Below are 13,710 nucleotides of genomic sequence, written 5' to 3' on the forward strand. Positions count from 1 at the left end.
CTAAAATGCTCCAAATTGCCTTTTCTTGCCACTTTAGCCAATTGAACCTACAAACACACAAAAATAGCTTAAATCACTATAATAAATAGAAACTAACTCACTAAATGCAAGGAAATAAGCTAACAAAGTCACACAAATATGCTCCCATCAAATTCCCCCACACTTAGCTTTTGCTAGTCCTCGAGCAAAACAAAACAAACAAAACACAATCTAGACCTTCCAACATTTACCTCAGGGATTTTCAATGAAACATGACATATTAAAAATCACTATTCCCACATATTTTAGCCATCCCTACTCTTGAGTAAACACTTAACCATAGTCACCACTAACTAGCTCGCATTTAATCAATTAAAACAACATTTTAAAAGTAGTAACATACCTTAGAGAATTCCCTCAATTCCTCACCGGATATACTCTCTATTTTCACATAGATTTTCTTACTACACTCCCTATACTAGGTATATGTGAGAAGATTGATATTATAACAAAGAAAGCACTTTCTGGAATTATTGATATGAACATGTATATGATCTCATGAACGGGATGTCACTACTTAGAAGTGAGAACCAGAGATTCCATATGCTCATACCAATTTCAAACTCCACATATTTAAACACATAACAATCAAGATAGAAGTCTAAGGGTTGTAACGGGGCTAAGGTATTGGCTAACAAAGAAAGGTAAAGGATAAACAAGGGTTCTTAAAGCAATAGTAAGCAAAGTAATGAAATAAATACTTAGAATTCACTTTTGAATGCAGAAACCAACTTTAAACACCCATTGAAGATTCACACAACAACTAGGGCCAGATTCAAACTTTTGGACCCTTTCTTCAACAACCAATACTTATGAATTCATTCTCACTTATTTCTCAACTCTTTTTCTTCTTTTTCACGTTTTTTTTTAATATATTTCCAACGAGAAACCTTCCCCCACACTTGTTTTTCTGCATAATGTAGATCAAAAGAATTCCCTCTTAGTCATGCTCCACTATTCTTTAAGAACAAGGGTATGGATAGTCCTATTCTAGGCTAGGTAATGATAATGCGGCTAACAAAGAAAATAGGCTAAATAAGGATTAAAGGGGTTAAACCTACAATACAAATGCAAAGGGATAAGACTTTTTGGCTCTGGTTTAACTAAACAACTTCATCTTATTGTATGTTATGCAATCAATTTTAATCTTTGAATGAAACGGGCATGAGTTCTAGTATTTGGATCTATAATGATGAAAACGCATTCTAAGTACAAACCAAGCAAAGAAACAATGAGATCATGCAACTACTTTAGAAAACAAAAAAATCACAGATTAATAACTCTCCAAATAAAGTTTAGGCTCAAGTTTCTCAGGGTTGTAGCGTTAGTTTGAGTTCCTTCCTTCAAGCATGTTGCAAAAACTGATTTTTTTTTTTTTCCCTTTTGTGATTACATGTGAATTCGTAAACGACAACTACAACTAAGCATAAACCAAAGAGCAAATCAAACTTCCATCCATGTTTGTAACTTTCTTTAACAGTCATGCAATTAAAAACCAAATCCTCATCATTGTGTTGGAAGGTACCCTAAGACACAACAAATATAAAAAATGACTCTTCATGGGTTTTTCAAAGCCTTTTCGAAAAAAAAATTTCAAAATTTTCGGATTTTCTGTTATAGGGCACATTAAAACACTCCAAAACACAATAAAACAGTGAGTAACAACTTTTAGAAGTGATAGGTGATAAAATTCAAAAATAAGTTATGAAAGCATCTATTTACCCCCCCCCCCCCCCACACTTAAACCAAACATTGTCCTCAATGTTTCAAACATAGACTCACACACAAACAATCAGACAACACAACTAACAAATATGAAAATTATGGCAAAGTAAAAGCAATAAAGAGTAGGGTTAAGGAACACAAATCTGGTTTTTGGAGTCGGAGATTCCTAGGTCTTCTTTATTTGAATGCATGGGTTGCCTCCCAAGAAGCGCTTGCTTTAACGTCTTCTAGTCGGGTGATACCTCCATTCAAGCTTCACTAGGACCTACGACATGGATGGGTACATCCTCCATGACATGCTCCTCAAAATACTCATAGTAAGGCTTCAAATGGTGTCCGTTCACTTTGAATTCTTGTCCGGTCTTTAATATTTGAATTTGGACTGCACCATAAGAAAAAACATGAATAACAACAAAAGGACCAATCCATTTAGAATGTAACTTACATGGAAACAATCGAAGGTGGGAGTTGAAAAGTAACACTTTCTGCCCTTTTGAGAATGTCTTGCTACGAATCATCTTGTCATGGAATGCCTTTGTTTTCTCCTTGTAAATACGAGTGTTCTTATAAGCCTCATTCCTAATCTCCTCAAGCTCATTCAATTGAAGTTACCTATGAAGTCCAGCCACATCTATGTCCATATTGAAAGTTTTGACTGCCCAATGTGCTTTGTGTTCTAATTCCACGGGAAGATGGCATGGTTTCCCATAGATGAGCCGAAATGGAGACATCCCAATTAGTGTTTTGTAAGCTGTACGATACACCCACAATGCATCATCCAAACGTAAACTCCAATCCTTTCGAGTTGGCCCAACTGTCTTCTCCAAAATCTGCTTGATTTCTCGATTAGAAACCTTGGCTTGCCCACTTGTTTGAGGATAATAAGGTGTTGAAACCTTATATGTGACGTTATACTTCTTGAGCAGCGCCTCAATGGTTCGATTACAAAAATGGGAACCCTCATCACTTATTGGCACTCTCGGTATCCCAAATCTGGAAAAAATGTTAGTTTTGACAAAATCTGCAACCACTTTGGAATCATTGGTACGTGTGGCTTTGCTTCCACCCATTTTGATACATAATTAACCGCAAGTAAAATATAATTGAACCCATGAGATGAAGAAAAAAGACCCATGAAATCAATGCCCAAACATCAAAAATCTCAACAGAAAAGATAGGGTTTTGCAGCATTTGATATTTTACACCTATATTGCCCGTTCTTTGACAACGATCACAAGTCATACAAAAAGTTCTATCATCCTTAAAGATAGTAGGCCAATAAAATCCACATTCTAACACTTTAAGGGATGTGCGTTGTGTGCCAAAATGACCTTTACATGCATAAGTGTGACAGAAAGTTAAAATTGAATTAAACTCAGAATTGTGCACACCTATGAAGAATCTAATTAGAGTAATATTTCCACAAGTATGGGTCATCCCACACATAAAATCATACATCCTTTTTGAGTTTATCACGTTGGTGCTTATTTAGGCTGCTTGGAACTTGTTTAGTCACTAAATAATTCACCAAATCAGCATACCATGGTTCACTTACCTCAATGGTCAGCAATTGCTCATCTGGGAACGTTTCTTGGATAGGTAGTGACTCTTCATTGTGCACCAAACGGCTTAAGTGGTCAGCCACCACGTTTTCACTTCCTTTCTTATCCCGAATTTCAATATCAAGCTCTTGGAGTAGAAGCATCCAGCAAATTAGCCTTGGCTTGGCCTTTTTCTTGGTGAGTAAGTACTTTAACGTTGCATGGTTAGAATAAACAATAACTTTAATGCCAAGTAAATAAGAACGAAACTTATCTAAAGCAAACACAAGAGCAAGAAGTTCTTTTTCAGTGGTGGAGTAGTTCAATTGAGCGTCATTCAAGGTCCGGGATGCATAATAGATGACATGTGGCTGCTTGTTCCTCCTTTGGCCTAAAATAGCTCCTATTGCATAATCAAAGGCATCGTATATGAGCTTAAAAGAAAGACTCCAATCTAGTGGAACTATGATGGGGGCTGAAGTTAGCATTTCCTTGAGGTGATTTAAGGCCTTCTCACATGCTTCATCGAACATAAATGGCACATCCTTTTGTAAGAGTCGGCATAGAGGTGTAGAGATCTTCGAGAAATTTTTGATAAAACGTCTATAGAATCCTGTATGTCCAAGAAAAGAACGAATCTCTCTCACCGAAGTAGGAGAGGGTAAGTAGCGTACAAGATCTATTTTCGATTTATCAACCTCAATTCTCTTTTCTGAAATCATGTGACCCAAAACTATGCCTTGTTTTACCATGAAATGACATTTTTCCCAATTTAAAACAAAGTTAGTTTCAATGCATTGTTTCAAGATTAAAGTGAGATTAGCTAAGCAATCATTAAACGAGTCACCAAAAACACTAAAATCATCCATGAAAACTTCAACAATCTTCTCAACAAAATCTGAAAAAAATACTTACCATGCATCTTTGAAAGGTGGCTGGTGCATTACATAAACCAAATGGCATTCGATGATAAGCAAAAGTACCAAATGGACAAGTAAAAGTGGTCTTTTCTTGATCATCTAGAGCTATAACAATCTGATTATATCCCGAATAACCATCAAGAAAACTATAAAAAGAATGACCAGCTAACCTTTCAAGCATTTGGTCAATGAACGACAAAGGGAAGTGATCTTTCCTTGTGGTGGCGTTGAGCTTCCCATAGTCAATGCAAACTCTCCAACCTGTTTGGATATAGGTGGGCACAAGCTCGTTCTCTTCATTCTTTACCACAGTGACTCCAGATTTCTTTGGAACAACTTGAACCGGTGAAACCTAACGACTATCCAAAATTGGATAAATCACTCCACAATCAAGAAGCTTGATAATCTCATTCTTCACAACTTCCATTATTGGAGGGTTGAGTCGACGTTGAGTCTCTCGAGTTGGTTTAGCCCCCTCCTCTAGAAGTATGCGATGCATGCATATTGTAGGACTTATCCCCTTAATATCGGCCAAGGTCCATCCAATGGCTGTTTTGTACTCTTTCAACACCCAAACTAGTTTTTCCTCCTCCAATGCCGTGAGTGATGAAGAAACTATGACGAGCAGAGTCTCTTTATCTCCCAAGAAGACATACTTCAAATGATTTGATAACGGTTTAAGCTCAAGGGAAGGTGCCTGAATCATTAAGGGTAACAACTTATTAGTAGAAACGGGAATGGAATTGGGATTGGAGAGTTACCAATATGTTATGGCAAGGACTCAAGGGCAGCCATCATCTCCACTTCTTCACAATTGGGCACAGCAAGGGAATTCTTATGCATGCCGTGAGTGTGCTTAGGTTCTGTCCTTTGTTCTTTGAGTCTCATTCCTTTTATAATGGTTGTATCAAGGGTATCCTCATTTAGGTCTTCAAGATATTCCTGCACCAATGAATCATTATATCAATAGAAAAATAAGAATGATCATCAATAGGATACCTTATGGCTTTAGAAATATTGAAATCAATAATGTCGCCATCAAATTCCATTGTCAATGTCCCTCTGAACACATCAATCTTGGTACGAGCTGTTTTCATGAATGGTCTTCCAAGTAGGATCGGCAAAGGAGGAGAATGGGTTGAATCTTCCATGTCAAGCACATAAAATTCCGCTAGAAATATCAAGTGGTTAACCTGCACCAAAACATCTTCCAAAACTCCTTTCGGATATGCATTAGAACGATCAGCTAATTGAATAATAACTCTATCATTTTTCAGCTCTCCTAAGTTTATAGATGCATAAATAGAATAAGGCATGACATTAATGGATGCACCTAGGTTAAGCATCGCATGTTCAAACTTAGTATTGCCAATAACACAAGGGATTATGAAACTACCTGGATCTTTGCATGTAGGGGGTAGTTTCCTTTGTAAAACTGCTGAAACATTCTCACTTACCCTTACAACTTCCTTGTTCGAAATCCTCTTCCTTGTTATGCAAAGTTCTTTCAAAAAGTTAGCATGCTTTGGAACTTGCTTGATTGCAACAAGGAGCAGGATATTGACTTGCACCTTTCTAAACATCTCAAGAATGTCCTTGTCATTCTCTTCTTTCTTAGATTGCATAAATCTGCGAGGGAAAGGCACACTTGGTGGAATAGGGTTAGAATTAACCAAACTTGGACCTAACTTACCTGAATTGGATGGTTTAGGGTCCCTAGAAGGCTGTGGCAAAGGTTGTTCTACCCTTGCCGTGGCCTTGTCTTTTTCCTCCTCCTCATGCAACAGCTTTTCATCTTCCTTTTGGCTTGATTTGGATTGTTGTGGGTCGGTTCCAACTTCCTTTCCATTTCTTAATGTGATAACCTTGGCAGTTTTGAAATCCTTCTCTTCTTTCTTCAATTTGTCCACCTCTTTAGCTTGATTTTACATCTCTTTGGTTTGATTTTGTACTCTCTACGTCAAAGAGGTGAGTAATTGAATAACTTTATCATTATCCAAAGACATACCTGAATTTGGTTGGGTCGGAGGTGGTTGAGGTTGCATTGGTGCAAATGGCCTTTGAAATATCCTAAGGGGTGGCTCTAGCAGCTGGAACTTAAGTAGTGTAGGATTAGGATTAGGATTAGAATACATTAAGGGGATGGCGGAGTGGACTAAGCCTCACAATGGACTAGCAATAATATGATTCAAATTCGCCCATGATAAGAATTGAACCTAAAATATTTTACTTACAAATGAAAAAGAATACCAATAAACCGATATTTAAAACAGAGTTTTGGTTGTCTTACAGCACCTCTAGCTTGGAGATGCTCTAATAAAAGCCATTAGATTATTTGATCTAGTAACTCTCATTTAGTAGTGTAAAAGCCCTAGAAAAATATTGTAACATACAATGGGATGCTACTTATGCATGCATTCCAGAAAACAGGCCTAAATCCAAATAGTACATCAAACCCAATACTGTGGTCGTCTAAAACCGCCAAAAAGCGGCCTCAGAAGAAAATAGAAACCTGTAAAGTGACCGCATTTGAGATGTCGGAGATGACCGGTCACAAGTCGAAAAACCGCATTGATGTTCATCCACTTGTATTTCAATTTGTGGTGTGTCAATTCGTGTTTCGTGTTACATTGATTTTTTTTTTCATGGCATACATGTCTCTACACGCATGCATTTTATTTCTCTAGTGTGTATCAGATTTCAAATTATTGGTTCAGAAATCGAATCAAATTTAGATGTTATGACACAAATCAAATTTGTACTTTAATAATCTTAACATCTCTCTCAATGTATGGATGTGTGTGTTTGTTGAGGATTGTGATTTTTTTCGTTTTGACAAACCCTAAAGCCCGATGGATGAATAGTTTTAGTGTGCATTGAACTTGCTTGCCTTATATCCCTCTATCCTGTTGTGGCAATGTGTTCACCAATGTCATATCTGTTTAAATTCCGGAAGGGCGGTTCCTGTGCCAGGTTCGTGTTCAAGCAGTCCTGTTCTTTTTTTTTTTTTTTTTTTTGAACAATGATATTTTTTACACTAATTGTTGATGTAAATTTCCGTCATCTCTAACTTTATCGAAAATGCACTTGCAACACAATCATCGTCTTTGATCAAGGACCTAAACCTCACGCGCCCACGAGGTGGAGGGGGGGTTAGGCCAATGGATATCTGATGCCTAAATTAGTTTTTCTAAAAAAGAGTAAGTGTTTAGGGCTTTTAGGGGTAGCAAAAGTTTACCGAAATTTGTTAAAATTAGGGGTATATATAGGGGAGTGGCTAGCCATGGTGTTAGAGTTTTTCTCTACACATGACAGCATCCTACTGGTCAAAGTTTATGGAGAAATATTCTCAAAATATTAAATAGGAAATAATATCTTGAGATAATAGAGTAACTATCCCTAATTGATGTCGTATTTAGCTGCAATGTGTGAGCTACGCATGGGAGTATTTGAGAAGCCTGCCCATTTAATGAGGGCAATCTTGTGTTTCTTGAGCAAAGGTTCACATGTTGCCTCTAGAATTTTTTAGATTATTTTAGGCTCCACACTAATGTCATTTTTCTTTTTGTAATTTCCATCCCGATAGTGGATCTCGAAATGTGAATATTTAGGTGGTAAGGGATGCATTTAGTATGCCTTTCGTGGTTAGTTAATATAAAAATTAATCTTGTTCTTGTTAGTTTTCTGTCAGTTACATGTGTGTTGCTTACTCTGTAAGTAATCACCCAGATTCAATTCGAAATGGCTCAAAAGAAAATCATTTTTCCAGAATTTATTCCTGGTTTAGTTCTTTATACATCATATTATTCTGCCTGTTTTTAGTCATGTTTGGCCGTGAGTTTGCATGTTTTGGTATTGCATACCGGAAATTGGTATCCTGTTCATGTGATTAGAGCTATAAGATTTTGATTCATTTGGTGGAGAATTTTGTCAGAATCCACGTTCGTCAACTAGAACCCGCAGCAAGGTAGCTTGTGTATGATTGAACATCTTATCAGAAAATTCAATTATATTGGGAGAAGGATTCTCTCCCTTGCTAGTCTCTCTCCTTTCCTTCCTTCCTATTTGAATGGTTACGGTTAAGCTACATCAACGTTTTGTAATAACTTTTTAATAGTTAGAAGAAGACAAAAAGTAATCTGTGAGACGAGGGAAGGGAGAGGGATGAGAGGGAGGGAATAGGAGGGGAAAGAATCCTACTCCATTATATTGTGCGTTGCTGAACATCTTATTTGAAAAATTCTATTATACTTGAGGGTATTCTCTAAGGGTTTTCACCGTTAAATCTTAATCATTATATGATTGCTCCAAGATCTAACAACCAAAAGTTCCGAAATAGAAAATAACCAGAGCATACTAGACAATTCACTTCTTATCTATCTGTTTCGCTTTCTGTATGCCCAGACTCAAGTGTATCACAACTGCATGTTTCTTGTTGGGATCTAGTTCCTCTACTTGTATTTTCTCGACTTTTAATCTTAGTCATGCTTTGTAAACGTAAAGAGAAGATGAATGCATAATACTTTTTCAGGCGTGTCAGGTCACATCCATGGATTCGAACCTAAATTTGAGTAGGGCCAAAACAAGCGCAGTAGACTTTAATCCCAACTCATAAGATTTTCTTACAAATAGATAAGAGTCTGTGACAGGATAACACAATAAAGCGTGTTTGTGTCGTCAATGCGAATATGGTAAAAGCAAGGAATGAAACAGAGAGGAAGAAAGGAACAATAATTTGACAACAATTATCTAAAAGAAGCTAAATCAGCCTCAAATATTACCAATCATCCATTTCTCTAAATATGCACAAACAACCACACACAGACTCAAATAAATAATAGAGGAAAAAGGAAAAAACCACCACCATTTTCTCTTTTTTTTTTTTTTTTTTTTAACTAATTAATCTAAAAAGAATCCAACTCAAAAGAAATTGTAGGATGCTGATGCGTCCAGAGGATGAATGAGGTATGTCAGCACCAAAGCCACTAGCATCAGCACATATGCAATCCCTTGGTCGATTGATGTCCCTGCACATTTTACAACCAAAATTATAAACTAAACCTTATAGTTTCGTTCTGGTTTCACTTTAAGTCCAATCGTCAATTAAGTCGATTTTTGACGGATTAGACTAATGGTATTTAACCGAATGAAACTACAAGTACGAAAATACGTTAGAAAGTGAAAATTCGAGTAAACTACTGTACTGTTAGTGCAATTTACCCCAAAAAGAGAACCCAACGCGCTCATTGCTCACCCAAGAAGGGAAAACAAAACTCAAGTGCCAAAAATAGGGGAGAAAATTTCCCAAAACAAAAATCGACAAAATGCTTTGCAGATCTAATTATAAACAAAAGAAATCAAAAATGTGAGTTACCATCACTGGTAGAGCCAGGGGCAGGGGCGGCGGCGGCGGAAGAAGGGGCGGAGGAAGGAGTTCCAGCAGCAGCCGAGGGCTTGGGAGTGGCAGCAGCAGATGGGGATAGAAGGGCAAACAAGACAATTGCAGAGACTAGAACAACTCTAAAAAGTGCTTTAGAAAATCCAAAGCAATGTGCCATCTTTTTTCTATCTATTAAACTCTAAAAGCAAAAGACTTTGAATGAAAAAAGACAGAGAAAATTGAGCAGAACCTAATTCTGAGAGAGAGAGAGAGAGAATGTGAGGGAGGAGAGGGAGGGAGAGGGAGGGAGTTTAGGGTTGTTATATAAAGGGTTAGGTCGAGAGTGGTGACTGGTGAGGAGAGGGCAGCAAGAGAAGAATAAGGCAGGCCTCCCTCTATGGTACTACTGGCAATGGCCTTTTTTTTATTTATTTAATTTTTTTGCTCTTATCTTTTTACTGGGGAAATATTTTTGTTTATTATGATCAAATGATGATAATGCTCGTACTCTATTTATAACAGTTAAATGAGTTTAATTTCCAAATATGTGTAATAGATAAATATAAATCTTAAAATTTAATCTCATTAAAAATGATAAATAAAATGACGAACATTACCACCATTTAATAATGAACAAAATATTGAGCATCACCCTCACATGTACCACAGGCGTTTTTTGTTTTTTATTTCTTTCAGGTAGAGAGAGAGGAGTGGACAGTCTGTAAGCTAGGTTGTCGGTGAGTCATGTGTATGCTTTTGGGTGGAAATTATTCAAACTAGTCTCGGATTCTACAATCAGGGCGGGGCCTACAACGGGATCAACGGCTAATTAACGGCTATTATTGTGTGAGCGGTGAGGTATATGTGAGACTGGAAAGTGTTCGTCACACTTTCTAATGACGTTATTATTCAACTCTATTCTAAAACATGGCGGAATTGAAAAAAAAAAAAAAAAAAAAAAGAATTTTGAGCTTATATGCTTCAAAGATCTGTATGGAAGGACAACTTTTTTTTTGGAATTAGTTACTATGTCTAATAGAGTCATTAATCTATTCATATTCTAAAGTTCACAGGAATTTCAAAATTGTTCTTCTAATTTATGACTGTCTGATAACGTTATTTGTCACATGAACTTCAAACTTATGACTAATTGTAGTATGTCTCTTCACACATCGGAAGGATTCCAAGCATTTATATTTTGACTTTCCGCATCTACCCACATTCCGTTAAGCTATTATAAAAAGAGAGTTTTAATGAAAAGTCCACCATACAGTTCACTTTAACGAAAAACCATATTTTTACATTAAAAAGTCAAACCTGGTACTATTCATTTTACCATTTATTTTGCTCTTATCGTTATAACTCAATGTTTTCAAGCTCTTTTCATTAGTTTTCCTTTATAAAAAGTGTTGCATTTGGACTTTGTTCGGGAGAATTTTATTTACTCTCCTAAAAACTAAACTTAATTCTAGGTGACGTTTAAAGTTTTAAATCGTTCGATTGATATAATGGCTTAAATATAGGAAGTGCATGTAAATAAACAAAGTCTGAGTGTAGAGGCTCGGGTCGGGATCTCAAATTGAAATTACTAACATATAGCCTTAAGGTTTTATTGACCCACCAATTTATTCTATTGATTACTGACCCATTAAATACAATAACTTTAATTGTCAGTTTGATAAATATAAATTTTTTTGTTCTCATCATCAATTAGTACTATAATTTGGTAGTATTTTTTTTCATTTACAAGTGAGATTTTTCAGGTCGACATATTATATTTGTGTTAAGTTTGATACCTAATTAGTTGCTAACCAATTGTGCGTTTGACAAAAAAAAAAAAAAAAAAAAAGAACAATTTGTGGCATAGCCTAATTTATCTTCCTCTTAGAATAGAATATCTTAGTGTATATAAAAAAATGGTTTTCAGTTTTGTATTTGACATATAAAAACGGATTATGAGAGAAATGATGGATAATAAGTGAAAATTAAAAACCAAAAAAATAGGATAATTATCAAACGTTATGGATATATATGACTTTCACGGTAGATGTTTTGTTGGGTTTGCAACTAAGTGCAGGGAAATTTCGGATCATACCATTTTTTTAATAAGATTTTGGGACATATGTTGTATTTCTTTAGTAGAGAAAATTGTAGCAATAATTTCTCAACTTTAATCAAATTTGAGCAATGATCTCATAACTAAAATTTTGTGAATAGTTAGTCTTTAACTCATCAAAACGTGTAGCTATGATTATTTTTACACCACTATAACTCTTGTCAAAATGAGTCATGGTGGAAAGACCATTGCTACAATTGGGATAAAATTGAGGGAGCATTGCTCCAATTGGGTTAAAGTTGAGGGACAATTGCTACATTTTTCTCATTTGGTTTTCCATATTTGCTCTTTGATTCAGGTTCACGTGCATGACACGTGACTCATTTTGACAGAGTTGATGAAAAAGACCATAACTGCACATTTAAATGAGTTAAGGGACTAATGATCATAGATTCTTAGTTGATAGACAATTATTCCAATTGGATTAAAGTTAAGGGACCGTTATCATAATTTCCTCTTCTTTTGTAATAATAAGAATTTATTTTTTTATTTTTTTATTTTCACAATATAAGAATTTAATTTTAAGAGTGAGGTGTACTTTGAAGGTGGGGTGAATGAGATGACGTGTTTAAGAGCTCTTGATTTCGGAATAGGATCCTCTCAGGATCCTTTCCATTTGGATTTGGAAAATCCTTTAATCGTATCTGCTCAAAAGAAAATCGCATGGCCAGGAAAACGTTTTGACATCATCAAAATAGGAACAAGCTACGATGGCAGTAGCGGCCACTGCTCGAGATCCTAGGTAATGATGTTGACGGATAGAAGGTTGAAAGGAGCGCAAATGTGGAAGAGACGACGACGTCGTAATGATCATAGTCAGGATCCATGGATTCACGGTGCTATTCGAGGCAAGGTTGCGGTCATGGCTTCGCAAACGTGTTCAAGCTGTGCTTGAGGCAAGGCTTGCAAGCAATAATCTTCGAATCTGGAGGATTCAACTAGAAGAGATCTGTGAAATCTAGAATTTTGTGTTGACTTTCCTTGTCAACATTGTAATTGTAGCACACATGCATTATTTAGGTATATATTTCCTTAAGGGCCTTTGCATATGGGAATAAGTGTTCAAGGTTGTGGCACATCTAAATTCATGTCACATTCTAACTAGCTTAGTTATCTTGTCAGTTTTGTTTGTTGACTTCTTATGAACTAGGCATGCAAATTAAGTCTACCTACATGGGTTGATTGACACTTTTATGCTAAAAGCTAGCTTCTAGCCCTTGATCTGCTCATATCATTTTCTAGCTTGACAAGTGTCCTTGTCCTTGCTAGCTGAAAACAAACAACTCCTTTTTGTTTAAAATCATTGTTAGGTTGCTCATTTGACATTTGGTTGTCCAATTTATATTGTTAGAGAGTTAAAGTGCATTCAAAGCTCTTGAATTTCCCCTCTTCTTCATTTATGGAACCCTAGCTGCCAAACCTTTCTTCATGCATTAAACATCCAATCATTGAGAAATAGGTTTGCATTATTTTCATGGTCTAGATTAAGTTTCAAATCTTTTTTTTTTTAATTCAACCCCATAATCTTATTAAAATAAAAATAGAAATACAAATGAGGGGCACATAAAACCAAACCTCATTGATGGAAATAACATAGCAAGTAACACAATAAGGGAACCCCACTTACAAAGAAAACATATGAAAAAAAAATAATCTAAAACGATAGCTGGTAAAAGTAGAAAGATCATGAATATAAGCAGATGTTGCACATGAAGGAACGTTGGACCACCAGTAATATGCATCGTGATCTGCACCAAAGTAAGCTAAGGCATCGGCTACACAGTTGCCCTCGCAAAAAATATGGGAAACAAAAACATGCATATGCCTAATCTACCACAAGCAATTGCTCCAATCAACACGCAAATACCAAGGACTAATAGAACGAGGAAAGTTTAAGTAGTGAATCACCATAGTTGAGTCTGTCTCCAACCAAATGTGATGCCATTCACGCACCCAGATAACTCGAATAGCCTTAATCACAGCAAGAAC

At 36.1% G+C, this 13,710-nt stretch overlaps 2 protein-coding genes across 2 annotated transcripts; both read right to left on the reverse strand.

The window, feature by feature from the left end:
- Positions 1-5,148: 5,148 nt before the first annotated feature.
- LOC137734341 (uncharacterized) lies at positions 5,149-6,270 on the reverse strand. Its single transcript, XM_068473623.1, has 3 exons — positions 6,234-6,270; positions 5,225-6,143; positions 5,149-5,167 (listed from the first exon to the last, which is right to left on the reverse strand). The coding sequence occupies exons 1-3, from the start codon at positions 6,268-6,270 to the stop codon at positions 5,149-5,151; spliced, it is 975 nt and encodes a 324-aa protein (XP_068329724.1).
- A 2,563-nt stretch (positions 6,271-8,833) lies between these two features.
- LOC137733214 (arabinogalactan protein 16-like) lies at positions 8,834-9,910 on the reverse strand. Its single transcript, XM_068472369.1, has 2 exons — positions 9,600-9,910; positions 8,834-9,252 (listed from the first exon to the last, which is right to left on the reverse strand). The coding sequence occupies exons 1-2, from the start codon at positions 9,781-9,783 to the stop codon at positions 9,146-9,148; spliced, it is 291 nt and encodes a 96-aa protein (XP_068328470.1). The 5' UTR covers positions 9,784-9,910; the 3' UTR covers positions 8,834-9,145.
- Positions 9,911-13,710: the final 3,800 nt, after the last annotated feature.

Source organism: Pyrus communis, chromosome 5 (assembly GCF_963583255.1).
Source record: "Pyrus communis chromosome 5, drPyrComm1.1, whole genome shotgun sequence".
NCBI lineage: Eukaryota > Viridiplantae > Streptophyta > Magnoliopsida > Rosales > Rosaceae > Pyrus > Pyrus communis.

Excerpts from the sequence above, each read along its gene's own strand:
- LOC137733214 (XM_068472369.1), bottom strand. The coding sequence starts at position 9,783 with ATGGCACATTGCTTTGGATTTTCTAAAGCACTTTTTAGAGTTGTTCTA. Across the intron at positions 9,253-9,599 it reads CCCTGGCTCTACCAGTGATG|GGACATCAATCGACCAAGGG; the intron begins GTAACTCACATT and ends TAAAATGTGCAG.
- LOC137734341 (XM_068473623.1), bottom strand. The coding sequence starts at position 6,270 with ATGCAACCTCAACCACCTCCGACCCAACCAAATTCAG. Across the intron at positions 6,144-6,233 it reads TCCGACCCAACCAAATTCAG|CTAAAGAGGTGGACAAATTG; the intron begins GTATGTCTTTGG and ends TGTAAAATCAAG.